The sequence below is a fragment of the Colossoma macropomum genome, unplaced genomic scaffold, assembly GCF_904425465.1.
Source record: "Colossoma macropomum unplaced genomic scaffold, Colossoma_macropomum, whole genome shotgun sequence".
NCBI classification, from domain to species: domain Eukaryota; kingdom Metazoa; phylum Chordata; class Actinopteri; order Characiformes; family Serrasalmidae; genus Colossoma; species Colossoma macropomum.
In genome coordinates, this window is record NW_023494786.1 from 12481934 (window position 1) to 12509342 (window position 27409).

Consider the following 27409-nt stretch of genomic DNA (forward strand, 5'->3'; position numbering starts at 1 on the left):
CCTTTTAAAGAGGCAGTCAAACTTCTGAACCTGGTGCTGGTGACCAGACTTCATCATGGTGGCCTGTGGGTTTCTTGTATGTGAACGTCTACTGTTAGCCTGCTTCCTCTTTCTCTCTGTGTGTGGACAAACCTCAGGACTGTGAGTAATCCAAACAGATGTCTGCTGGTAAAAAATGTAATAGCCTGTTCTGTGGCATATTGTAATATGTGTTGTATGTTGTGATTATTTAGTTATGCTTTTCGTCAGGGGTGCAGAACTCCAGTCCTGGAGGGCAAGTGTCCAGCACAGTTTGATGATTTTCCTGCTCAGACACTCCTGATTCAGCTCATCTGTTAACTGCCAGGTTTAGTGGGTGTGTTTGAGTAGAGGAAATACCCAACTTCAGGACTGGCGTTGTGCACCCTTGCTTTATGTGATGGTGTCTGGATGTGTAGGGTACGCACTTACGCATACAGACCCCATATTTTGGGGGGGCTTTCGAATCTCCTCTGCTTCTTGTGTTATCAATTGTATAACTGACCAATTCTAAACCCTCATGTTCTTAGCTCTGTTCTCCATCCACTACTACAACCAACCACTAAATGAGGTTTGCCAGTGAGTTTTACCACTTGTGCGTTGTGAGGCGTGGCCATGCATTTACTTCATTTACATGTGGCGGTAGCAGTAGAGAACCGTGACTCTTAAACCTCGGCCCTCTGACTGCCCCCACCCACCACCGCCCCTTTGCACGTCGGAAAAAAAAACTAGTTTACTGTGTTCTCTCCTAAGGATTCTGCAAAAGTTACAAAACAAAAATTAAGACGATAGTTCTGCCTTAGTAATGCAAAGAGCAAGTAGCGCAAAGAGGGTTATCACTTCAACAAAATGGCTAATTTCTTGGGTAAAATGCAAATCCTCCTTACAAATAATCGCATCATCATACAAGCTCTATGTGCTCTTCAGAAAACGCATGACAGTCATGTCTTCCTACCACACACAACCAACATTTCATATAAGCCTTCACATCACAGCCAAGCAGCCACGAGTGTCAGACACATTAGCATCAGAAAAATGACCGGTAATTCCGCATAATGGCCATTTCCCAAATAAACCTTCACATCACACAAACAGTGTCAGCGGCAGCCAGAATAAAATCAGCGGGCACGGCGGCCTGTTAGATTTTAAATGAATTCCCCTTTGATCAGAGCATTACTTGAGAACAAAGTCATAACATAGCGAAGTCCATCCTCCTGTCCTTTTGGATGAAGTGGTCGATGGTGGGGTCATGCAAATGATCCTTTGCTTTTAAATTTATCATCAATTGCTTCTCAAGCATTCTGATGGCGATGAGCTGACTTCCTAAATCACAATAAACTTCCTAAATCACAAAATCCATCTTTGGCCCAAGACCCACTCTCGCCCAACAGCAAGCAGTCCCAGCAGTAGAGCTTCTGCTCCTTGGTTGATCCTGTCATCCAGGGGTTGCGTGGTGTAATTGTTGCAGTTGAAATGCCTCTCAAAAGCATTTTTTGCACCAAATTAAGCTCTGGTGTTGGCCGTCCTTTGCCGATTTACTCCAACTTATCATTAAAAGTTAATCTAGAAAATGGTATGGATAATAAACTTGCAGCGATGGTAACGCTACTCTTGGCTTCCGTCACAAACCAACAAGCTAGCTAGCTTTTTTACATAGCGGCTTTCTTTTCTGTAACTCACTGTTTCTGTAATGTTTCACTTTCAATCTCTTAATTTTTAATTACTGCTTTTTGTCTTTAGGTATTTCATGGTGACGTTTCCTGCAGTGATAGAGTCTGGATCTGAGGCTACACTGTGTACGAGTTTTCTGAAGCCTAATGAGACTCTGCAAATGACCATTTATCTGGATCATGACAACCAGAGCAGAACACTTCTACAGGAGAGAGTGGAGGAAGAATTTCACCGCTGCTCTCAGTTTAAGGTCAGAAACAATCAGGATTATTTTTCATGTGTTATTACTGTTTCATGTGATGAACATGGAAAATAGCTGATCTTATAATGTGATCTCTACAGGCTCCACAGGTTGGAGGTCAATCAGTGCAGGAGATCAGAGTAGAGGTCAAAGGTGAAAGTTTTCAGATGACAGAGAAAAGAAAAGTTATGTTTAAATCCTACAACCCACTGACATTCATTCAGACTGATAAACCAATCTACAACCCCGGCCAAACAGGTAATTCATCATTTCTGATTTCTACAGTGTCTCACCATTTCAGTACACTATTAAATGAATAATGCAGCATTTTCAGCTTTATTTCTATCTGCTGCAGCTGCGTTATAAGGTAACCTATTGTGTGCGCAGCATTGTGATGAGTTTTCCTATATAGTCATATGTGAAAGATTGAACGCACCTGGTCAAATGACGTGTTCTGTTCATTTTCTAAGTGAAAATATTTAACATACTGGGGAGACTTTTGAACCCTGGATTAACACATTAAATATTTAATTAAATTTACCTTCATTAATATTTTTGGTATTGATGCTAAATCATGCAGGAGCCTGTGAAAATTCCTCCCACATCAACACACTAATACTGTATTGACATAACTTCTTCCCTCTGCAAAACTAGTCTCATTTTTCAAAAAGCAAATTATACATATTTACAGATTACTTTTACTTTTGACTGAAGAATTCATGAAAGAGTAAACATTTACTAATAAAACTCAGCAAATGCCCAAAGGCTTCTATTATAAGTGTATTTACTGTCAGCAGCCTTTCTACAGGCAGACACAACAACATTATTGTCTGCATGTAACGCAACAGATGGAGCAGATGCAGAGAACTGAGGGCTGAAACTGAACTGAGTTGTCCACTTCTGATATAGACCCTATGTTGAAAAAGGCTGGAGTTTTCTTTTCATAATAAAGTATTTCTTACTCAAAGTGCAGTTTAAAATCTGATATTTACCATTTACAGTGAATTTCAGAGTCGTCACTCTGGATACTAATTTTGTCCCACTTACACAAGAGGTAAGGGAAGAAATTTTTTGACTTTTCATTAAATCAAGCAAATTCAGAAAGAGTGATTATATGATTTTAGTCCTTTCTAATGTACTTCCATCATACAGTGTACTTAGTAAAGCTAAACCCACTCATTTTTATTGAAGGCATTCTGTTCATTTTTACTGTGTTTAATGCTTTTGTTTTTTTTTAAAACTGACTGTCCTTTACAGTACAGCATACTGACTCTTGAGGTAAGATGTATCTACATACTGTATTTCCTGAATCTTACTGATTTTTAGTTCAGTGCTTCCTTCATACTGTCATTGCAATTAATCAAATTTAAGTGTCTTTTATGGAACCAAACAGGATAACAATGGTAACAGGATCGGTCAGTGGACGAATGTGTCCTCAACAGGCCTGATAGTGCAGCTTTCACACAAGCTGAATCCTGAGGCTCCTGAGGGCGAGTATAAACTGGAGACTAACATTGGGGATAGGTCAATCACACATAATTTTAAAGTGAAGAAGTATGGTAAGTCACAGCATTACATTATTTTTTCTACTGATAATGAGGTAAGCTGTGCAATTCACTGCAATAACAAGGCAATTTGGACTTTTAGTTTTACCCAGGTTTGAGATTACAATGAAAACACCAGAAGAACAGAGTGTTGGGGAGGAGGAACTGAAGAGCGAGGTTTGTGCAAAGTGAGTGATGGTTTCAAGAGTGAATCACAAACTTTAAAAGAGAAAACTTCTTCTTAGTCTTGTCAGATTGCTGATTTGTTTGTTTCACTGAATTCTTTTGCTTTAAAGCAGCGGTTCCCAAACTTTATACAGTCCAGTTCCTTTGACATTAACCCTTCAGCCTCCATTAATATATCATGTGTTTTTGATGTGATGACACACCAGAGGTACTGAATAATACTGAATAAATAAATAACGTTTGGGATGCAGATAAGGTTCGATAGGTGTGGTTTACATGGAGGAGCTGGTCAGACCACATGAATAAGGTGGAGGAAATAACTTTTATTTGTGGTCCCAAAGGCAGCAGCACCAGCAGTGGTCAGTATGATTTATTTGAAATAAACTTTAGGCTTACAGTGGAAATAACTGCAGAAATATGCATCACGTTTTGCTGTGACATTTAAGTAGGAACATGCCACAACTCAAAAGAGTACATTCATTGGAACCCCATTCCTGGCAGGTAGAGGAGAAAATTATAGCCTGGTTTCCCCCTTTCCTGTTTCTATTAGCAGGTTGACTTTAAACTAAAGTTTGACCTTTTATCTCAAGACAACGACTTTCTAGATAGCATAGTGACATTGACCCGTTATTGATTTTCAGAATAATTTTGTTTGTAACTTGCTGCAGGATGAAAGTTGCCAGCTTGTAACGTTGACACTGAATACATATATTGATTTATAGTTGGCTGTGAGATCATGCATACCCTCTCTTGCACCCAGCTAGCACTGAATATAATTACTTTTAAAGTATTACCTCATTAACCATTGTTAGCTTGAAATTATGACTGATTATAACTGTTGAAATATTGTCTGCAACAGGACAATTCCACAGTGTTAAAACAGTTAATGTAGGACAAGTCTTCATCATTACATTCCTCTTTCATTGAACACTTACACAGATAAGTGTAGCCCTTTAACATCTATAACACTAGGTGGAAGGACAGATAGGAGTAAAAACAGAGCTTTGTGTTAAAACTGTGTTCTTGTCAGTTAAATGGGAAAAATGCAGTATTGAGTTCATGTTCTATGATGAGTAAAATGAATAAATAAATAGGGGGTGATCAAATGTTTTGTAATTTTGCATTATGTGCAGTCGTATTTGAACATGTATTTGATGGTATCTTTTTGAAAAGATATTGAGCTTAATATAAGTTGTTGCTTAAAGAGCTAAAAAGTTCGCGGGAGAGAGACTGTTTTTTTGGGGGGAGGGAGAAGAGAGAAGGTGTGCAGAGAGGAGAACTAAACTTGGGAGATGAGAAGCCCATGAAAGAGAGCCTTTGTGTGATAATCTTCAACCAGAAGAGAAGAAAAGGGGCGATGCAGTGTATGTCTGTGATGACTGGATCTGAACTGAATTGTGCTCCCTGCTAACCAGCGAAAAAGCACAGTAATGAGTGCAGTTAGCCATAGCAACTCGGCCGGAGGACAGAGAGACTGCTGGGACTGACGGACGCTGGACCAGTGCTGTTAAAGTGGACATGCTGATACCATCCTGGTTGGAACTAAGTGGTTTTGTGGCTTTTTCTTTGGTTTATCTCCCATTGGAAAGCGCCATTTTGATGCTCATTCTGCCGGCTGACCTGTGAGTAACCTCTGACCATGTTTTTTTTTCTCTCTGAGCTCCAATGCGCGCCAACAGAGGGTAGCTCCCTCCTAAACTTTGAGACTTGGGGTTTTATAATGTCTTTTTCCTTTCTGAAAACAAACTAAGTGCCCTGTAAAACCATTGTTTAAACCTGTGGGGAAGGCTGTTGGTTAAATTTAAGCCAAAGTCCTCTAACTATCAAAATTGATTTCTAGTTTAAGTGAAAGACTAATTAATAATTCAAATACCAAATCAAAAGGAAATTAAAATTGTCTTTCACACATATATAAATTGTAGTTTTATTGTCCCAGCAAATTTTCATGTATTTTTGCACTTCATGGAAGGTTATAAGTGCATATCCAACACATGTATTAGGAGGTAATGCTTGTGTAGAGTGTTAAACAGAATTGCTTTAATCACTAGAATGAGTTTCACAGCGTGCAGTGTATTCTTGTATCCCATTTTTGGAAACTTTGAGTTTGATTGGGTGCTATGAGAGAAAGTAGAATAATAGTAAAGTATCTGTGCATGGGAGATTTGAGTAGTTTTAAGTAGCTACACTTCTGAACCTCCAGGGAGATATCACCCTAGCAAATAAGCCAGTTGCATTTCTATATTTGTAGGACCCACCCCATACCTCCCATGCTACTAGTTCAGGATTAAATGTTAAACACCTTTAGGCCCTTGTTGTTCAGTTAAGTACCTGGTGGGGGAGCTACATAAGAAAGATTCTACCTTTTTTTTCCCCTGAAACTGCAAGGCAACCTTGAGTTGTGAAAGGCACTGTATAAGTCTAACTTATTATTGTTGTTGTTGTTGTTATTATTATTATTATTATTATTATACCTGTCAATTTTTTGATAATTACAACATCAGATGACACCCTCATTTCAACCTGCAAGACATACTTTATTAGATGAACAGATTTTCAAAAAATATACAGACAAAAATCATAAAACAAAACTAGAGCATTTCACATCAAGCCACTCTGAATGACTTTTACATCTTAACCATTTAATTATGCAGGAATTTTGAAAAATCTGTGGAATTTCCCTTTAAAAACAGTTAATAAAAGATACACACTTTTTTCACGCATGCAACAGCAGAGTACAAAATATCTACTTCTCCAACGCAGCCTATTACACAAATAATAATGAATATAGAGTAAAATACCTAAATATTAGAGCTTGAGTTTGTCATGTGCTGTAAATTACAAATGATGCACTCACTCATCACTCAGGCGTATATGTCATGTGTAAAGGTATTGTCATAAATATAGATACAGCCATCACTGTATGGTTAGATGTACTGTTGCAAAGTACATTAGCATTTTAACAGTGTGATTTGCCAGGATACAGTACTCTTTATTTTGTGATTTGTACATATTCAATGGCTATCTGCTCATCTAATGTTTATATCTGTAGTGGATTGCCCCAAGTATTTGAGCCCCTTCAAACCTTGTGGTCAGTAATCCATCCCTGGAAGTACCTATGTAACTGCTTGGCTGGATAACGGATGAAAGTAAATCAGGATTAATATCAGAACCTGTCTGTGTGCCACAGTTTGGGAACCATTGCTTTAAAATAATGTTGAATGATGTTTGAACAACAAATTATATCATTTAACTGAATATCTACACTGTATATATGTGAGATGAAAAATACCATACTCTATATATTCCCTCTGCCTAGTTTAAAACAGTATATTTTTGAAGGTACACTTACGGACAGCCAGTACCTGGTAAAGCTCTGGTGCAAGTGTGCCGGAAATTTAAACGCAATTTTCTTCAGGATATTGCCATGATTTCACCGTGCCTGGTTGAAACTGTAGAGGTGTGTATGTTTCTAATACTATATTAGATGACAATAGTTTTTCTTACTAATGAAACAGATCTAATTTTTTGCTTTGTTTTCTCCTGTAGATGAAAGAGAATGGATGCGCCTCTCTTGTATTCAACATGTCGCATTTCATCAGTTCTGAATTTGAACAACATTTGAAAGATTCTCTTGACGCTACTGTTACAGTGACAGAGGAGGGAACAGGTGAGTCTTCACACATACTGTAGGGAAAGTATACTTGAGGGAGAAACACACTTATAGCAGATCACTATAAAGAAACAATGTGCATTTCATTGTTATATATTTAGTAACATGCTTATTTTTGTTCTAGACATTTCCATGGAAAAATCTGAATCTATAAAGATCACTTATGAAATTGGTAAAGCTGAGTTTCTCGATTTACCCAAAAACTTTGAACGGGACACAATTATAGAGGGAAAGGTGAGTGTTTTACATGTAGTCCTTCTTTAGTACTTTCATTTGTTGTGTTTGTGTGGTTCTCACTTTTTTGGACAGTTTGACAACAAATGTTCTTTCACTGATCAACAGATCAAAATGTCAACCTTCAGTGGAAAACCAGTTCCTAACAAGAACGTCTATCTTTTGGAAGGTCATAGGTGGTCTCCAACACTACTTCAAAATCTTACTACAGATATTAATGGATTGGCCAGCTTCTCAATTAACATGTCTAATCACCATAAACCACAGATTTCGCTGCTGGTATGGCACAATGACCAATATTTTCAGAGAGTTTACACTCTTAAGAGAGTGCACTGTTTTTCACTAAAGGAAATTCCTGTTTCATTGTTATTTAGGCAAGTGTCTATCCAGACAACATATACCGTGGATACAGAAAACCTTTCTTTACATTCAGTGAAGTACAAATACCACTCCTCCAACCTGCTACACCTCACAGTCCAGTCTACAGTGAATTATCAATAGAGAGCTTAGAGGAACCGATTCCATGTGGTTCTGAAATTTCTATAAACATTAAGTACTACATTGTTGGGGAAACCACAGAGAATTACAGCACTGATATTATATATACAGTAAGTATCTCCAGTTATATTTTAAAGTGAACATTTACGTTTTCTATGTTCAGACAGCTTTAAAAGCATAGTTCCATAAAATTGTCTGTTTTTTGTCAATTTAATTTATTTTGTCTGTTTTGTTTAGGTCTTGTCTAAAGGAGCCATAGTCCATCATGGATATGAGAAAGTTGAAGTGAAAGAATCCAAAAAGATAGAGGGAAAAGTCTCATTCAGACTGTCTGTTGATGCTGAACTGGCTCCTGTAGTGCAGGTTCTGGTGTACTGTGTGCTGCCCAGTGAGAACGTCATCGCTGCCAGCAAGGATTTTAATGTTGAAAAATGCTTCAGACACAAGGTAATGCTGACACATTTGGATCTTTATATCTTTGTTTTTGTATTTTAGGATAATTGGTGGCTTGCAATCTGTCATCATTACTGTGGAAAAAGCAATAAAAAATCTGTTACCGTCATGATCTTCAGGTCTCACTGCAGTTCTCTCCCACTGAGGCAGTTCCTGGTGAGGAAAACACTCTCCAGCTCTCAGCTCTGCCTGGTTCATTGTGTGGACTCAGTGCTGTGGATCAGAGCGTGTTCATCATGGAGCCAGGAAAACGCCTCAATGTTAGCGAGGTGAAGTACAGATTTACTGAATATTCAACATGTTGCTTTTAAAAGCTAAGTCAACCTTTGTCCTGGTCCAAGTAATCAGCTCATTACCAACCCCTTCCTCAATTGACATGGGTGTGTTAAAGCATGAAAAGCACTAAAATGTGCAGGACAGTGGGCCTCCATGGCCAGGGCTGTCAAATGTTGTATTAGGGGTTGCATATACCAGTTTTGCACAGGGGTCTTCCATTCTTTCATATCTGTGAATTTTAAACATTAGCGTGATTTAAATGTTTCAGCAGATTGCTTGTCTTGAGTTATTAATTTGTAATTTGTGAAAATAATATTGGGCCTCTTTCACCAAATGCTCTTAAGAGGAAATTTCTTCTTAAACCCACTGATATTGTTTTCATGAAGATTCTGACGTTTACCACTGTTTTCTTATTTGGGATTTGTTCTTAGTTAAGGTCCGAATCTATGAGCACTTAAGAGCACAAAGATGTGAACAATTGTGCAGTTTAAAAACACATCATGAATCTGATGTGGACTTTTTCTTGGGACCTTTCTCAAGAAGTATTATCAAGTTAATACACATGCAGAGGATTTTTATGTGTTTTGCGACTTTTTGCAAAAGGTACTTAATGATAATAAGTGAACTCATGTCTATTATAGGTCTTTAACTTGTTGCCAGTGAAATCAATGTCAGGTTATTCCTATGAAGTTGAAGATGGGCAGGAGTGTTTGCATGTTAGACCACGCCGGAATGCACGGATAGACCACGTTTATGATACTATAAAGGTAACTGACTGTCAAATGTAGTGTAAATGCTTGTTTAAATATCTGTGTAAAAATCTTAACACAAGATAAATTTATATAGTACATATATAATACATAATCAAATCTACAGTAAATGAAAATATTCATTTATTACTTTAAAGTGAATTATGTTATTTGAAACTAAATATTTTGGTTTATGACATTGATCTCTGGACAGGGTGTGGGGCTCAAGATGGCAACCAATTTGGCTGTGAGATTTCCTGAATGTTTGGTCTACAGAGATGTTCAGTTTCATCGACTCTATGGTCCTTACCTTTGTGGTTATTTGGATGTTATGTTTGTACAGTTTCTTCTGTTTGCTATTTCCAACAACCTTTAAAGGGGGTTGTACAGTAATATATATCATGTACTGCAATATATACTGTGTAAGTTATGCTTATTGTTCTTGTGTTCGTCGATTAAGGTGGGTTCGTTGAACAAATTAGCTTCGACTTTCCTGTATCAAGACAGATGCTGTACGATGCAGACAATGCAGTGTCTGGACCTATTGAGACAGTCCGCAAGTTCTTCCCAGAAACTTGGATATGGCAACTTGCAGAAGTGGGGTTAGTGAATCAGCAAATTACTTCATTGTCTTATTTGTTAGCACATTTCATAGTATTTAAATAGTTAACAGTTTAAAATATTGATGGACGTAATGACTGTTAACACAAACACAATTTCTAACCCTCTAAGCTCTAAAAGATCCTGTTAGTTTCACAGTAGTTACCAAACAATTTATAACAGCTACTGTATAATAAGTCTAGAGTTTATTGGATTTGGTGGGTATCATGGCTGAAAGATTTGTACCAAATAACTGTTAAGGAGGTACCATGTTAAGGGGTCTTTAGGGAGCACACAGATTGCAGAAATTTTGCAGAATGGTGTTTTGTAACGGGTCAGAATAATTCAGACGCTAAAGGTTAAAAACAAGTCCTGAGGCTTTAATGAAGGGACAATCCAAACTCTTTGGTCAAAACCACAAACAAGCAATTAAAAACCAGTAGGGACATCCAGACTGCAGTCAAAATACAAGTCAAGTAAAAAAACAAAACAAAAAAAAAACCAGTAAGCACAAAAACAGCAGACTAAGCAGGAAGGGCAAAGGCAAAAAACAGAGTTGGGAAAAACAAACCAGGTCAAAACATAAGAAACAGACAAGATAAGTTAGTGCTCAATATGCTCAGTAAACTGGGGCCAAAGATTCTGGGAAAACCAAACGTGTAAATAGAGCAAAGAACACGTGTGACAAATCAGTATTCAGGTGAGGCAGATCTGTGATAGGCTGATGCCTGACAGTTCTGAGTCACACAATCTCCCCTCGGTTTCTGGGAGTCGAAGTTTGAAAGGAGACAAGTGTCAGGAGAGTCGGAGGAGGATGTGTTTTTAGTTTTAATAGGTTCAGTTCCCAAGTCCAATATAAACATGCTCAAAATTATTTACATTGCAAACCAACATTCTTTACTTATTTACAAGAATGACTGAAACAAAAACTGATTTAGGTCAAAAGAAAGATGCAATACATTGCAATAGAAATATTATGAAGAATTCGACATTCAAAGAAAATGAAATAAAGAATATACAAATCAAAAAGAATCAATATAAATGTGAAAACTTCAAGAAAAGCAGGTAAAACCACATTTTTTTAAAACCCACTCAATAAAGTCAACATTGCACAAGAATTTGCTTTCCTATGAAATGATAAGATGAAATGAACTCGGATTTTAAAACACTATTTTAAACCTATTCGTAACAAATGTAAACCTTTCAGTACTGTTAACAATGCATATGTTAAATAAAACAGTATATTAACATATATTTACCTCATATATGAAACTGTATATCATATAATGGAAAAAGGAAAATAAAACTCAAAATAACAGTAACATTTAACAACTAACAGTTGATCTGCTAGCTGGTCAGTGCTTCTCTCTCTAGTCTGTCTGTATCTCTAACCTAGCTGGTCAGTGCATTTCTCTCTAGTTTGTCTGTATCTCTAACCTACCTGGGCAGTGCATTTCTCTCAAGTCTGTCTGTCTCTTTAGCTTGTCAGTGCATTTCTATCTAGTCTGTGAGAGTGAAATACTATTATTCATTGCATTTGATGACCAGCAATGGGCAATGGTGTTATTATTTAGCCAAGCCATAGTATAAATAGTCTTTCATATTTGAAAATGTATTGTGACATCTGGCAAAGAAAGAGATGTGGGAAACATAGTGCTTTCAGGAAAGGCTCTTTTATTGAACTAGGTGAATGGCTGAGAAACAGGGTAGCTCCCAACAAACAACTAGTTGCTTGAAAGTTTCCCTGTGTAAAGCCAGCCTAACTCATGCACAGGCTAGCTGTGTTATTAAGTCAAATTTCCCCACTTAAAACTTCTTCAGACAAAATTGTTAATAATACAGACTATAATAAAAATTGCAGCTCTTGTGTTTGAAAATTGCACTCTTTAAATTACAATTGCGAAATAAAAACAATTAATCAAATGCAAATTACGTTAGCTGGAAATTGTAACGGTAGCAAGCCTTCAACCAGCAAAACTAGCTTACAGGGCTCAAAGAACTATTTTTCTCATTTCAAGTCAACAATTTGCTACCATATATGATTAATTTGATAGTTATAAGATGGGAACAAACGTTATCAGCTTCTGTCTAACATACAGTTTCTGCACTTTTTAGTGTATCTCTCTCCCTCTGCGTGTGGGTGTGTGTTTGTCTAGTGAGTAGTGGACCCACGGGACTCTTTGCTCCATCACATTATTGTCATGTCTAGTCACTTAGTAGATGATATGAGCAGGCTGTGTAGTGCAATTAAACAAAGGTATTATTTTTAAATGTGTTTGATCGCTAAGATTGGCTTTTGATTTGTAACGAAATCTGTTAACAGATCTGAACAAACATACAAAAATATGCCTCATGACAGTTTTGGGAAGGTGATGAAAAAGTTCATTTTGAGCCCCTCGCTATAACTGCCATAAACATTTGCATGAATTTCCTTAGTCACCATCATCTTTTTGAAATGTTAACACCTTTCTCCCTTCCTAAAAGACAGCAAATGTAATCTAAAACCATTAGTGTCTAGTGTGAAATATATATTAGTTTTTTGATTACCTGTAGCAATATTTTACTCTTTGGAACTTAAAATAAGTACACTGCAGATGGAGTGCAGATGTACTCAAGCAAACAAAGAAAATGCAGACAATAACATGCTGCTTTTCCACAGAGACTCTGGATCAGCACAGGTTCCTGTCACTGTTCCTGACACTATCACCACTTGGGAGACGGAGGCTTTCTGTCTGTCCTCTAGAGGTCTGGGAGTGGCTCCTCCTGCTCAGCTTCGTGTCTTCCAGCCCTTCTTCCTGGAGCTCTCGCTGCCCTACTCCATCATCCGGGGAGAGGAGTTTGAGCTGAAGGCCACTGTCTTCAACTATCTCTCCAAGTGCATTATGGTACTGTAAGATCAACATTTTCTGTCTTCACCAGTGTCTCATCACTTAACATCCACAGTAAGCTGATCTCCTGTGCTTCACGGACAGGTTAAAGTGACTCCAGCTCCTTCCTCACACTACACTCTGAAAGCCTCCTCTGATGGAGAGTATTCATCCTGTCTGTGTGCAAATGGTAGAAAGACCTTCAAATGGACTCTTGTTCCCTCTGTGCTTGGTGAGTTCTAAACCTCTCAAGTTCAGACATAATCTCACATTTCTGTTGAATTGTTTTTAGTGCTAATAAACTCCTCTCTGCATCTTTTGATGTGTTTTAGGGGTCTTGAGTGTGACAGTCAGTGCTGAGGCAGAACAGTCACAGGCTGTGTGTGACAATGAGATTGTGAGTGTGCCTGAGAGAGGCCGCACTGACACAGTCACACGGAGCCTGATTGTACAGGTAGAAAATAAACTGTCAAGTTAATTTGTTGTTATCATTGTTAATAATGTTAATATTATTATTGTTCTTATTACCTAAATATTCAATGTTCCCATGTAGGCTGAAGGAACTGAAAAGACCAAGAGCCAGAGTTGGTTGCTGTGTCCACAGGGTCAGTCCTGCACATTTTAACATTTTCATTTATACCTGGTTTATATGCTTACTCTTCACATTAATGGTGAACAAAACACTGTACCACTCAGGAAAGACTGAGCTGCATGTTTGTTTCACAGGAAACAGTGTTTCAGAAGAGCTGGAGCTGGTTCTTCCTGCAGATGTAATCGATGGATCAGCACGGGCTTCTGTTTCAGTGCTCGGTAAGAAAGGAAACATCAAGGACGAAGAATCAAAGAATTCTGTGTAGAAGCGTAGAAAAGCAATCTGGCTTATATCAGATACATATATGTTTAAAACTATATATATATATATATATATATATATATATATATATATATATATATATGAAACCAGCTCAAATGTGATGATGGCAGTTTCTTTCATCTATCTGACCGATGTTCTGGTCTGCTTTCACCTTCTTCCAACTTCCTAGGTCCATTCACTAAATGTAAAACCAACCAAGAACACAAACATTATGACTTACTCCATAGGATTATGCTGTGCATTCCCCAGAAGAAACCACATATAGTTGTAGCCTTTTAAACATGCTTCACTCAAAACAATTTGAGACTAAGGCCCAATCCCATTTCACCCTTTGCCCCTACCACATAGCCCTTAGATCTCTGTTTTGCATGTTTACGTCTAGGGTTAGGGTGTCCTGATTTTGGTTGAGATAGAGGGGCGGGGCGAAATGTTAGGGCAACCTGGCCCTCCAAATGGAGATTTTGGAGGCTCACTCCAAACAGAGTGTTAGGAGAAAAAAAAAGAAAAACTGCCAAGATGGCTGCGCGAGCAACCAAAGAAACCCACAAATGTAAGTATTTTCTCCTTTAACAAATTATGATAACCATTGTATTATCTTAGTTCAATGTTGTTTCAATGTATTATGGTCGTTTCTTCATAACAAGCATAAAAAATCGCTAATAGCATCCTAATGTCTCAGTAGCTAGCTAGCTAACTTTCCCGTTCCACCTTCCATTCAGCAGTACTGACGCCTGAAGCGCCAGAATGTAACTGCTGCACCATTTAAGGTGGAACAGGAAAATTCAAACAAGAACCTGGCAAATAGCTGACTTCAGCTTCGTATCACCAAAGAATTAGTGGTGGGCGATAATAAATAATTGTCTTATAGCCCCTCTTGAAGGCATATGATGCCCTAAATGTAAACAAAGCCCAGCAGTGAGGTGGCTGAACTTTTCCCTTCCCTGCTATCACTGTAGATGGGTCGGGTCGCCTACAGAGCACTGCTAGTAGCCTGTTAATGAAGCAGTGTTTTTGTTTTTTTTTTCATTTGAGGGTTGTCCCATTTCGTAGGTTTCAACCACTACCCCTTGTAACTCAGTTCCAAGGGGTTAGTGTGACACTCGAAAACAAGGGGTAGGGGTAAAAAGAAGATATTGGATTGGGCCTAAATGTCCTAATTCCTGGTCGTCAGATGATTTCAAATCCCTGCTCTCCATCTATCTGCCTAAAGTTGGATGCAAAAGTTTGGGCTTTCTGGATGTAAACTGGGCAGTTCCAATGAGCAGTTTCTTCACTAATCACAAGGCTGATGTGGGTTGTCCCGCCCACACAGCTTTAACAAAACTCTGTTCAACTGTTCAAGTTGGAGAAATTTACTGAAAGATGAACAAAAGCAACCATAACTGACTTAGCAAGAACATCCTTTCGTCCATTTGTTCAGTCAATCAGCCACAGCATCATTCCCTGGATGCCCATCCAGCAGTAAAGTGAATGACATAGCCATATAAAAGCTGGATGTGAGTCATGGACACAATAAGGCCGACAACTGACACAATAAGTCGAGGTACTGAGGGAACTGCAGCATCTCCAGATTTCAGGATTGTTTTAATGCAACTGCTAAAAACAGTGAAGGAAAAAACTTAACTTTATTAAATATTTTATCATCTTGATGAAGAAAGAGAAGAGGCTATAATTTCTGCTCAAAATGTGTTCTTTTATTAAAGAATAAGGCAGAAAATCCACTGCCTAACAACCTGAACTGTGGAGAAGGTCACCTCCAGCCACGCAACTTTACTTGACAGTGAACACTTCCACACAAACTTATTACTTTACAAAAAAAGACAAAAGTCCACACAAACACATCTGAATCTACAAACAATAACAACAACTTCAAATGTCTCTAACGAAGTGTTAGCCACCACATAGCACCCTCCTGTTGGCAGTGCAAGTTATATGCCCATTTCTGGCAGGTGTCTGCCTTGCCTTGGTGGTCCCTGGTGAGCTGATGCACAGAGAGATGAAGGTGAAACTCCTCAGCATACTCCACTCTAGAAATGCTCTCCTCCTCTGACCCTGGCAGACTCCTGAGAGTAAACCAGTCGACTCGGACCAGGAGCAAATGTTGGTCCCAATCGTGCCAGTGCTGATCAGTGTTGATGGCCAGCTGAGCAGTGAGTATTCCGTGAAAATGCTCCACAAGACCATCACTCTGAGGTAGGACAGATGTGACCGGTCTCTTTTAGATGTCCAGCCGGTTGCAGACCTCAGCCATGACTGCCAACTCAAAGTGACCCCTGGTCACTGTGAAGCTTCTCTGGCACACCAAGCAGAAAAACTCCTTTACCAGCCGCTCCACCGTCATGCTCTGGTCTGGGATCGCATATGCCTCGGGTCATATAGGGATATGATCCATGGACATGAGAACATTCGGTGGTGTGAAACAGATTTGGTGGTGGCCAGTGGCTTTGGTGGTGGGAAAGGGGCCCAGAACATCCATGGCTACTCTGTGGCCAATGGCTTTGGTGGTGGGAAAGGGGCCCAGAACATCCAAGGCTACTCTGTGGCCAATGGCTTTGGTGGTGGGAAAGGGGCCCAGAAGATCCGTAGCTACTCTTTCCACAGGAGCATTGGAGTGGAGGGACTACTAAGGAGTATGCGTTAGCTGTTGCGGTCCTTTATTGGCTGTGCATAGATCACAGCAGTACACATTGAGTTCCACATGAAGACGACAACCTGGCCAATAGAATCTCTGCTGCAGTCGCTTCAGAGTCTTGCCCACCCAGAAGTGCCCCATGCCAGCCGCCCCATGCACTGTACTGTTTTAAGCAGGTTGTGTGACATCAGCAAGTGCCTGAAGCAGTTTTTGAACTGCATGAGCCAGGTCAACGAGGCTCAACTGCCAGCTGTAGTACTCTTCTCTGTAAGCCAGTGTAGTGTGAGGCTGTCAGCGAACCCACGCATGAAGTGCGCATAGAACAAGGGTAAGCCAGAAAAGCTACGCAGCTCACTGACACTCTGTGGTGTGAACCACTGCTGCACCGTGTCTACTTTACCCAGGTCTGCTTCCACCCCACTGCTCACTGCATGACCCAGGAGGCTTTTGGGCTACTAAAGAAGGTTGGATTTCTTAGGGTGCAGCCAGAGGTTTGCAGACTTAATACCCTGGAATACCTGCTTTCATCAAAATCTGTTGCGAAACCGGCACGTTGTTTGAGATAGACAATGCACCAGTCTTCGGGTAAGCTGGCGAGCATTTGCTCTATCAGCCACTCAAATGTAGCCAATGCATTTTGAAGGCTGAAGGCCATTACCATGAACTCCATCACCCAGCATGAACACCATCTTTTCTCGGTTTTGCCACCTCCCAATACCCACTCCACCAGTCCAAAGCATAATCAATATGCGTGAGCAGATGAGTTACAAAGTTTAGTTACAATGTTGAGCTGCAGGTATTTCACCACCAACTTCCATCCTTTTTCTTTGCTAGGAACACTGGTGCTGCCCAATGGCTGCTCAAAGGCTTGATATCCCCACTGCTGCCATATCCTGTAATTTTATTTGTTGGCCTCTTTCTTTACCAATGGGAATCATTGAGGGCAAAGTTGCATTACTGCTATACTACATCACATTGGTCTGCGCACAGTCTCCCTCTGTTGCCATGAAGATGTCACTATAATGGCTCAAAAGCTTCCACAACTGCTTCTGTTTGCCCTTCGGCAAATCTTGACCCACTCTGCTGCCATACCGAGTGCACCAATTCTACTCTAGCTCAAATCTCCACTGTACTCAGCACTGCTGCCCTCCACACTATCCATCGTCTCTTTCATCCATTGTGTTGCCCATGACCCTCAGGGATCCATCCACTAGTGCTGGCATGACGTGTTTAGCTCCTCCCACACCAGTGGTTTTACCCACAAAAAGTCGTGGTGCGAGTGTACAGGCTTCTTGTATGGATGCAAATCAGAATTCATGCACTCGGCTCAGACCTTCCAGGATGATTGGAAAGCGATTTTTCCTTCAACTTGGCTACCAGTAACAAAGCTGAGCTGGATGGCCGCCACTAGAAAGTTCACAAACACTTGAAGTGCTTTTTCTTCCAGGATCAAGTACAGCTGGTTCACAGTGACAGGTGTCATCCAGCTGCAATGCTAAACACCTTTCGCATCTGCTTGAAATAGAGCTCCCAGGCATCTTCCCTGTGGTACCGTGGTAGTCAAAAATATGCTGGCTTTGCTCCGCCGTGCCCCAGTTGGATGCTGCCGCCCACTTTGCAGCTTTCTCTTTCATCAGTTTCACTTTCACTTTCTTCGTATTTTCTTTAACCTTCTCTGCCGCCATGCCTCACCATGCTGTCGCTGCCATTAATGTTTTTTCCATCTGCTTCTCTACTGCCGTTTTATCCATCACTGCCGTCTTTGCTGCTCACCTTAAAGTTTTTTGATGCGCCACTGTGGCGCCATCCCACATCTAACACCAAATATAGTGTCTTGGCGAAGAAGGATCAGAAGAGGCCATCATTTCTCCACATAATATGTCCTTTCATTAAAGAATAAGGCAGAAAAGCCACTGCCAAACAGCTAGAACAGAGGAGAAGGACACCTCCAGCCACACAACACTTGTTCAACACGTTAACTTTCCATGCACACTTTTCACTCTACGAAAAAACAAAATACAATGCAATCTACACATAAACACATCTGAAACTACAAACAACAACACTAACAACAAGAACAACAACAACAATGCTGGGCAGAGGGGTTTGTAAATCACCACTGCCAGAGATTAACCAACATGTCAGTCCACTTTCCCACTATGTACCTCCATCAGCTGAACACACAGGCTGCTCCATGACAATGTTCAAAAACCTGTGTGAGAATGAGAAAACAGGAAAAATGCTGGTTGGCATGAACTGCCTGAGACGGGGAAAAAAATCTGCACTATATATTGTCTTCTTTGGGTCACAGGCAACAACACACAAAAACAAACAAAACATGAAAGAGCACTGAACTAGTGTCACCATTTGTGCTGCCATCTTGGACTATAGTGGACTTACAGTAACAGTAGAAAATTGCTGGAAAATTTGAGCCAAGAAGGAGATATTTTGTGGAAGTGACGTTTCAAACATGAAAGATGTAGATTAATTATTAATTGAATTTAATGGTGATAGTTTGGTCTGAATTGTTCCTGAACAGCATATATATTTTACTGGGTGCATCATTTGTCTGAATACATAACTAACGTTATTGTACTCTTTTGTAGGAGACATATTGGGCCGTGCACTAAAGAATATTGATGGATTGCTGAAGATGCCATATGGCTGTGGAGAACAAAACATTGCTCTCCTCGCCCCCAACATCTACATTCTTCAGTACCTGGAGAACACTGGACAGCTCACTGCAGCCATCCGTGAGAGAGCTACAGGTTTCCTTAAGAGCGGTGAGAGAACTTTTCTTCATGAAGAATCTTAGGCTTGAAACATACTTTATGCAAAGACGCGAACACAGATGTTTCGAGCTATGCAGACGAGGTTTCACACATAGTAACGCAAGCGCGAGCTGCACACTGAGCATTACAGTGGGGGATCGCTATAATGACAGCCAAACCTAGCTGTGACAGTAGATCCCTCTCTGATTTGTCCTCTATCGCCCCCTTCAGTAGTGAATCTTTGAACCGCCACAGCAATGTAGGAACTCAATGTTTTTTTTTTTTGTAAAAAGGACCGCATTTGCAGTGTGTTTGCAGAGTGCTGTCGTTTGCGTTCGCATACTTGCATTGAGTATGTTTCTGGCCTTAGCCATCGTGAGTAGACTGTGAACTGCTGAACTGATCAGGCTAAAAATCATTTGCCTTGTCAGGATATCAGAGGCAACTGAACTACAAGCATTTCAGTGGTGCATACAGCACATTTGGCAGAGGAGAGGGGAATACATGGTGAGAAAGTCAAGACATATTCAGCTGATAGATGTGACGAAGAATGATAATTTTCAGTTTACATTATGTGCACAAAGATATTATGAATATCAATACAGATCTATCTTTACCACCAGGTTAACTGCTTTTGTCCTGAGAACTTTTGGCAAAGCACAGCGTTACATCTTTATTGATCCACAAAACATTGAGACTACAAAGACATGGCTGATAAGTAATCAGAGACCAGACGGCTGTTTTATAAGACGGGGACAACTATTCAACAACAGAATGAAGGTGAGTTTTTGGAGGTGAGGTTTTTTAAGGTACTCAGTAAATAAAATGAACTGGTATCTGTTTTGAGTAATGTTCTAATGTATTACAGGGTGGTGTAAATGATGATGTGACCATGACTGCTTACATCACTGCATCGTTGCTTGAATTAGGCCATACAGTGAAGGTGAGGACACTGAGCAGCCTGTGTGAATTATGACCTTACATGCACAGGATTCATTTCTGTATGGAGGACAGACTAAAAGCATCATAATTATTAGCCAGTGTGTTCAATGTGATGCTTACTCTACAATCATATGACCTTTACCCTTGTCCTCAAAGCGAGCAATGGAAGTGAGTGACAACAATAAAACCAAAACACTCCCAATATAATCAATAAAGCTGTTTACCCCAGCTGCAAGTGGGAGAGTATGATGTGGTGGCATCTTTGACAGCCTCCCCATTTCTATTTTTAACACGTCTCTGCCATGGAGGAGGAGAAACTCTTCCATGAAGTGGAGAATAGGAGGGATCTCTATGACCCTTCCAGTAAATAAATTGCAGAGAAACTGCCAGAGTGCTTGACATTTTGATGCCACTGATTGATGAAGATACTTAGCTGGTTAGCTACAACTGAGCTGCCCAACACCAGAGTGCACATGAGTCCATAAATCAGAACATTCTTTAAGGGTCCGTATGAATTACAAAGTTGGGAGGTGATTTTTCCTCTATTATTGTGGTATGTGTCTTAAAATCTGAGCCAAGGAATGACTTTCAAACCACTGTTTTTTCTTCTACACTCTAATTTACATTTTGATTGTAGGATCCTGTTGTGAGTAAAGGGTTATCATGTCTAAAGTCCTCTATTGGCAACCTGACAAACACCTACGCCACTGCACTGCTGGCCTACACTTTCAGTCTGGCTGGAGAGCATGATGTTCGAGAGCAGCTGCTGAAGAAGTTGGATAGTGTTGCCATTTCAGGAGGTATGAAATGATGAGAAGAATTAGTCATTGAGTAACTGAGTGTGTTTCACATGCACTTAATCCGATAACTGCAGAAAGTCAGATTTTGTCAGTAATTCGTTTAACGTGTTTACATGCACTTGGGAAAACTCTGGTTCTGTGTGAATCAGGCAATAATCACATTTCTGTTTTGCAACCCAGCAATAAACTGTAGCTGTAGCTCTTCCCTCAGTTTGCACACATGCGCAGACTGAGAACATTGAAATGAAGTAAAACCTGATTGCTGAGATAAAATCCAAGTTTCTTTATTGGATTTCTTGAAATCTTGATCTAAGAAATCAGAGTATGCTGTTTACTCGACAAGTTGAATTTGTGTGCATGTAAACACACTCACTGTTACCATATTAGTCTGATTTAGGGCTCACAGGGTTATAGTTCATCTATTGTTATCTCTAGATTAAGCTTATTTGAGTTATACCTCGTGTTCTTTTATATAGATGGTCGCCTTCACTGGTCTCAGTCAGCATCAGATGACTCTGACTCCTTAACAGTGGAGATCAGCTCCTATGTTCTGCTAGCTGTTCTCACTACAGCTGAAGTCACTGCTGCTGATTTGGGCTATGCTAACAGGATTGTCAGCTGGCTGGTGAGGCAGCAGAATCCCTATGGTGGCTTCTCCTCCACGCAGGTACTCAAATAAATTTCATCCCTTTTTCTAACTCTTTCTTTACTAAGTCTTTCTTTTTCTTAATGTTTTGTGATCATATAATATGTAGACATAGAAATCGGAGCTGTAAATGTATAACTCCTTTTTGTTATTGTTTGGATCAGGACACAGTGGTGGCCCTCCAGGCTCTGGCTCTGTACTCCACCAAAGTGTTCAGCTCTGATGGCTCCAGCACAGTAACTGTGAAGTCAGATAAAGAGAGTCACCACTTTGATGTGACCCAGGACAACAAGTTACTGTACCAGGAGAGGCCACTGCAGGATGTCCCCAGCAAATACAGCATTTCAGTGAAAGGCTCCACCTGCGTGTCTCTGCAGGTCAGTGTGTCTGGTATGCAGTGGTGAAGATGGGGGATCAGGGTGGGACTGGCTACCCCTGAAATCTAATTGGCCACTTGGGTTTCATGTAACTGGTTGATTAGAATAATTACACTTTTTGATTTCATAGCTGTGCATGTTGTGTGTGTGTCTGTAGCCATTAGTAGCCTCTCTCAGCTCACGCAATTAAGCAAGACTGCAGACCACACTGAGGGCCCAGATTCATGAAACTCTGAAGTAACAGCGCTATGCAAAATGTGAAGCATGAGCCAATCAAAATCCACATGTAAATTAGGTCATACATATTAAAGACTCAAGCCAAGCAAAACTCTGGTTGGCAGGCAAAATTGATACAATGAATAAAATGAAAAAGAAACACAAAAACTCAATTATCAGAAACAGAGCTACAAATTTAGAGAAAAGATGTGCTGAAATGCTAATGACTGTATGGGCCATTGTTGCTTTTGTTAATCTCAGGAATTCAATTTAACCATATGAAAATTAAATGTCACCTAGTAAATATTTGACTATTATCAGAAATTCAGTTTGCACATGAGAAAATATTTCACTAATAATAAAAAAAACTAAATCTAATTAAATTAGTAAAACATTAGTAAAAATTAGATTTTGAGTGTTTAGTTTGAAAGTGTAATTAGAATGTCAACATGTCAAGTTACTCTTCATGAAAGTCTACACTTTTAGCTCATATACATTATTTAACTTTAACTCCAATATTTATGGACCTGACTGTTTTCAGTATGAGCAGTGTGCATCGTACATCATGGCACTGCTGGAATAGATGTACCACCACTGATGGTTACTGTGAATGAAAACTTATTAAAAGTGATAGTTATGAGGTTAGCATGTTATGATTAAGTTGTCTAAACGTCTGGCACAAAACCCTCCATCCAAAATAGATGCAGACCAATTTAAATGCAATATATGCAACATCATAGCCTTTGTAGGAGGCTGCAAATGTGGCAGCCACCTACAGAGAAAATGTAACTTGAATGGAAAATGACTTCCAGTTTCTTAGAGAATAGCTTATATTCTGTCTCTGCAAATATTACAGTGACCGTTTTTAGAACAAATGCTTCTTTTGCAGGTCTCTTTGTGATTAATTACAAATATAAAACATGAGCTACATTATGCAGCTTTAAGAGACACTTTTTTATTCACTGTTTTTATGATTTGATCTCTTTTTGTTCTCAAATGCAGGTGGCGCTTTTCTACAATATCCCCACACCTACTGAAACCAATACATTGAGCATCGAGGCTAAAACTGATGGAAATTGTACCAAATCATTTGGATACATTCTGTCCATCAACTTCACAGTCACGTAAGAGTGTATTTTTATTAAAAGACAAAGATGATTTATACTTAATATGAGGAAACTGGGGATGACAACTTTAGATGATGAAAAGAAAATGTTTTTAGTCAAAGACAAAATAATTACAATTATAATAATAAATAATTACAGTTCAGTTTCAGCATGAAAACCGGTCTACAGTAAGCTCCAATCTCCAGTAATTGCCTGTAGCAGTCCGGCATCTGAGCTATATTTGATGCCAGCAGAATTATTTGATCAATAACTAAATATGGTCTTATGATGTTTATATTGTAGAAACAGTAATAATAATATCTGATTGTTATGAATGTAGTGAGTAACTAACTACCTAATGGTGTTTTATTAATTTATTTGTTTGCAGATATAATGGGGAGTTAAACAGCACTAACATGGTCATAGTGGATATAAAAATCTTATCAGGATTCACATCAGATCCCAGTGATGTAAGTAGTCCTGGAAGATTATTAAACAAATATACTGTAATTGTTCCTTTAAATCTGCTATTCAAATGTTTAATAAATCATTGTAGAGAAGTAATTATTTTGTCTTTTCTTTCAGCTAAAATACCGCCCACTTGTGGAACGGGTCGATTCCAAAGATGACCATGTTATCATGTATATGAAAGAGGTGAGAGATAAACACAGTTATATACTCCTCAGTTATTGTGGACATTCATACACAGCAGGGGTGTAACAGTAAACAGAGGTCAAGGTTTGGTTCACGTCACAGTTTGGACATCACTGTCTGGTACGAGTTCAGTACAACATGAAAAAAGCAACAACAACCCCCAGACGCATAAGAGAGAGAGCTTGTAGAGAGGAGAATTAGCACTCTGTGATGTCTTCTAGGTTTCTCAAACGCTAGAGGGCGCTCTCGAGCGAGTCCAAACTGAATGGGTTAATATGGAGCATTTGAGTAAAATCATAATTTATAAATGTTTAAACATTATTAATGTAAAAGAATACCCTCATTTCCTGAACACAGAATAGATAAAACATCTTAACACTGCTGTTATATTTTTGAACGCTTTTGAACTCGAGTTATAGGAGTTTAAAACAGCGCTTCATCTACGTAAATTAGTGAGCACAAACAGCCAATGAGCTGCTCTGCTTGCCAACCTATCAGCACTCAGTAGCAGTAATGCTAGCATTTTACTGCCCAAAACCCATTTTCTGTAGAAAAAAGGAAATATATACATAAGTTTTCTTTGCTTTTTTTAGTGAAATACATCCGTCTACTTTCTAAAATGAAAGGAACGTTCTGGGCACATGATTAGAAACTATTTTAACTTTTTGTTTTTAGCCGTTTAGCTCCATTTACCCCCATTCTTTGAGCCCTCGCTCGCCGACGGCCTCTGCTGTTTTGCAGTCATGTTTTTGATATAACGGGGGAAATAGGAAGTGGCCAGGCTCCTCATAAACCATAAAACGTCAGTTGGGATTTTGTAGTTGGGAGCAGTGACAACAGAAAAATGTGTAAGGCTTTGTGCTGAATCTCTTCACAGGTGCAAAAATATTGCAAGCTGTGGACAGAGCTAAGTCTTCTTTCATTCATTTAATTTCAGCTTGTGTTTTATTTAAAAATTCACTCTCTTTTTATTTAACTCAATAGCTGCCTTTCTCACTTCTCACTTACAGTTCAAACACCTCAAATTCAGCCTCACAGCTAGGACAGCTTCACCTGAACCACTGTTGCTAACTTGCTAATGGCTTACAGCTTAAGGCTTCTGGGCGAAACTCGTGCTTTTGAAATCTGGTTCCACATTATGTTCATCAGTCTTCGTACATACAGTGTAGGCCTATTCTCAGTAAGACTGCATGGACTGAAATGTAACATCCGTACACTGATGGTTTAGGACAAATACACATACGGTTACACCCCTAATACGTAGTTATTAATAAGAATATTCATTCAGTACTTTTTTTAAAATTTATTCATCTGGGGCTGTAATACAGAAACTAAGGTAAGATCTGATCTTATTACAGAAGCAAATTTCATCTTAATTTAAGAATTATATCTCACACAATCTTATCTCAAGTTAAGAAATCCTAAATAAACTTGAACAAGGTTGATAATTAATTATGTCTGTTACCCAGCAACCAAAGTTATGCCCATAATGTTAAAAAATGTGCATTAGTTTACTAGACAGCTACTGATGGAAAAAAGGACCGAATTTAAGACAGTAGCTATTACAGAATAACCGCCCCTAAGTTCATAATCTTATCCTAACTCCAGATAAGAAAACAGTATTACAGAAATATTCTAAATAGACTACATGTCTGAAATACTGTCCTAACGTTAGGATAAACCCCAGCAGTGTCCTAACTTTTGTTTTACCTTCAGTTTTTAACCATTTTTAAGCAGCCGTGACAGGCAGCGTAACAAGTTCACAATATCTAGCATAATGATATATATATATATATATTTATTTATATATAACCACATGGTAGTTTCAATTATGAGCTTTTTTCCCACAGTTCAAAAATCCTGGACATGTAGATGCGTTCTCCACCATTCCCTTTCATTACCTAGGTGTGTTAATGTTCATGAAAACTCATCAAATAAAGTATTACAGTGATGAGGGTGAATAATGAGGAGACAGAGCTGAACATTTGGCTGTTTTTTAGGAGGATTAACATTATGCATGGCAGCTAAAGCTGGTGGAAATGGAAACTGAAACTGCGGAGTGGCAACACCCAGTTAAACAGAACAGGGACTTTTTAAACACAATATCACAATATGTCAAAATATAATTCCTAAATTAAGACAACTTGCAACTCATAGGAAAGTACTCTAACACAGAGCCTTCTAGGCTTTAGAAATGTCATAATCATTGATAATGGCAGATTAAAAACATTCATGCATATTCATAATGACACAAAAACACAAAAAGGCCAATTTTACAACAAACTAGACCAAAAACTGTCCCAAAAACAACAAATGATGAAGTATTTTTGGTTTGTGTTCAACAGGTCCCAAGAAATTCTCCGATAAATTATCAGCTACATCTTAAACAGGTGCTTCCAGTCAAGAATCTCAAACCAGCTGTGATCAAAGTTTATGATTACTACCAAACAAGTAAGATTTCCCTGGGCTTTATGATTCTTACACTTTTACTCTGATTTTATTGCTTCTGTTTACTGAATTTTAATACCTCTTTTATTCAGGTGACCAGTCTGAGACAGAGTACTCCTCCCCCTGTGTGTGAGCTCTCAGATCTGCAGCTTCACACTATGAGACACAGAGAAGACTCGGTCCTCGTTTTATCCTGATTTTATCTTAACTTTAATCAGATGTTTGTTTCCTTTTACTCTGAAATAAATATGATTTTCAAGCAACATGTGCTGCTTTTATAGACAGTTCTAAAGGGTAATCTTTGTGCTGAAATGTGTAACATGCCCTATAAAGGTGAGTGACAGTCAACTCAAGCCTTTTTAATTCAACAGAGATGAAATTTGTGCAACTGCACAATGATTTCACAGTGTGGTAGAACAAATCAAGGGCCTGGAACCAGAGGAGAAGAAGTAGCTATTGAAGTTGTTTAACCAGAAATCCAAATAAACTCTAAAAGCTCACTGTATGCTCAGTGTTTGTTTTAATAATATGAATAGTGATAATTTTCTCAGTGTCTGAAGGAAAATTTGGAGTTCTTTCTGTTAGAACATCTGTGAAATGCACACACACTATGTAACTGTGTAGCTACACATGAATAACATATGCAACAACACTGTAACTTCTGATGATTTAGTCAATGTTACAGATGGATTACAGAAGTACAGACTATGTAATTACACATGTGTATCAACTTCAGTTTTCCCTCAAGTGTATCTTCTACACCAGAACTTTCCTGTAGTGCAGTGTTAAAGTTACTCTTTAAAATAAGTGGACAGTTCCTATGTAGTTGTTAGGTACTGAGTTATAATGGAGTGGTAATATAGATTTTTTGGGGGGAAATGCAACACATTTAATTTATGTCATAAAAGTTATATTTTAAGATATGGGGACGTCTGC

The 27409-nt window shown here is 39.0% G+C and overlaps 1 protein-coding gene across 4 annotated transcripts; it reads left to right on the forward strand.

Annotated features, from left to right (window-relative positions):
* On the forward strand, nt 1–26978 carry LOC118826920 (alpha-2-macroglobulin-like). 4 transcript variants are annotated; one of them, XR_005008824.1, is made up of 35 exons: nt 1–141; nt 1759–1939; nt 2032–2188; nt 2932–2984; nt 3188–3208; nt 3324–3489; nt 3578–3662; nt 7000–7117; nt 7207–7327; nt 7455–7564; nt 7673–7843; nt 7939–8172; nt 8300–8509; nt 8635–8784; nt 9433–9558; nt 9755–9842; nt 10001–10142; nt 12800–13025; nt 13113–13239; nt 13340–13461; nt 13561–13612; nt 13734–13817; nt 19120–19296; nt 19716–19791; nt 19908–20064; nt 20153–20227; nt 20864–21026; nt 21503–21693; nt 21837–22049; nt 23268–23389; nt 23760–23841; nt 23957–24025; nt 24903–25190; nt 26371–26476; nt 26566–26738. XR_005008824.1 is itself a non-coding variant. In XM_036598004.1 (34 exons), exons 1-34 carry the CDS (start codon nt 56–58, stop codon nt 26604–26606), a joined length of 4290 nt encoding a protein of 1429 aa, XP_036453897.1. In that variant the 5' UTR covers nt 1–55; the 3' UTR covers nt 26607–26978. The 4 variants fall into 4 exon arrangements, 3 of the variants coding, with proteins under 3 accessions (XP_036453897.1, XP_036453887.1, XP_036453905.1); XM_036598004.1 differs by lacking the exon at nt 24903–25190 and having other exon boundaries at nt 9755–9873; nt 10044–10142; nt 26566–26978; XM_036597994.1 differs by lacking the exon at nt 24903–25190 and having other exon boundaries at nt 26566–26978.
* The last annotated feature ends 431 nt before the right edge of the window (nt 26979–27409 follow it).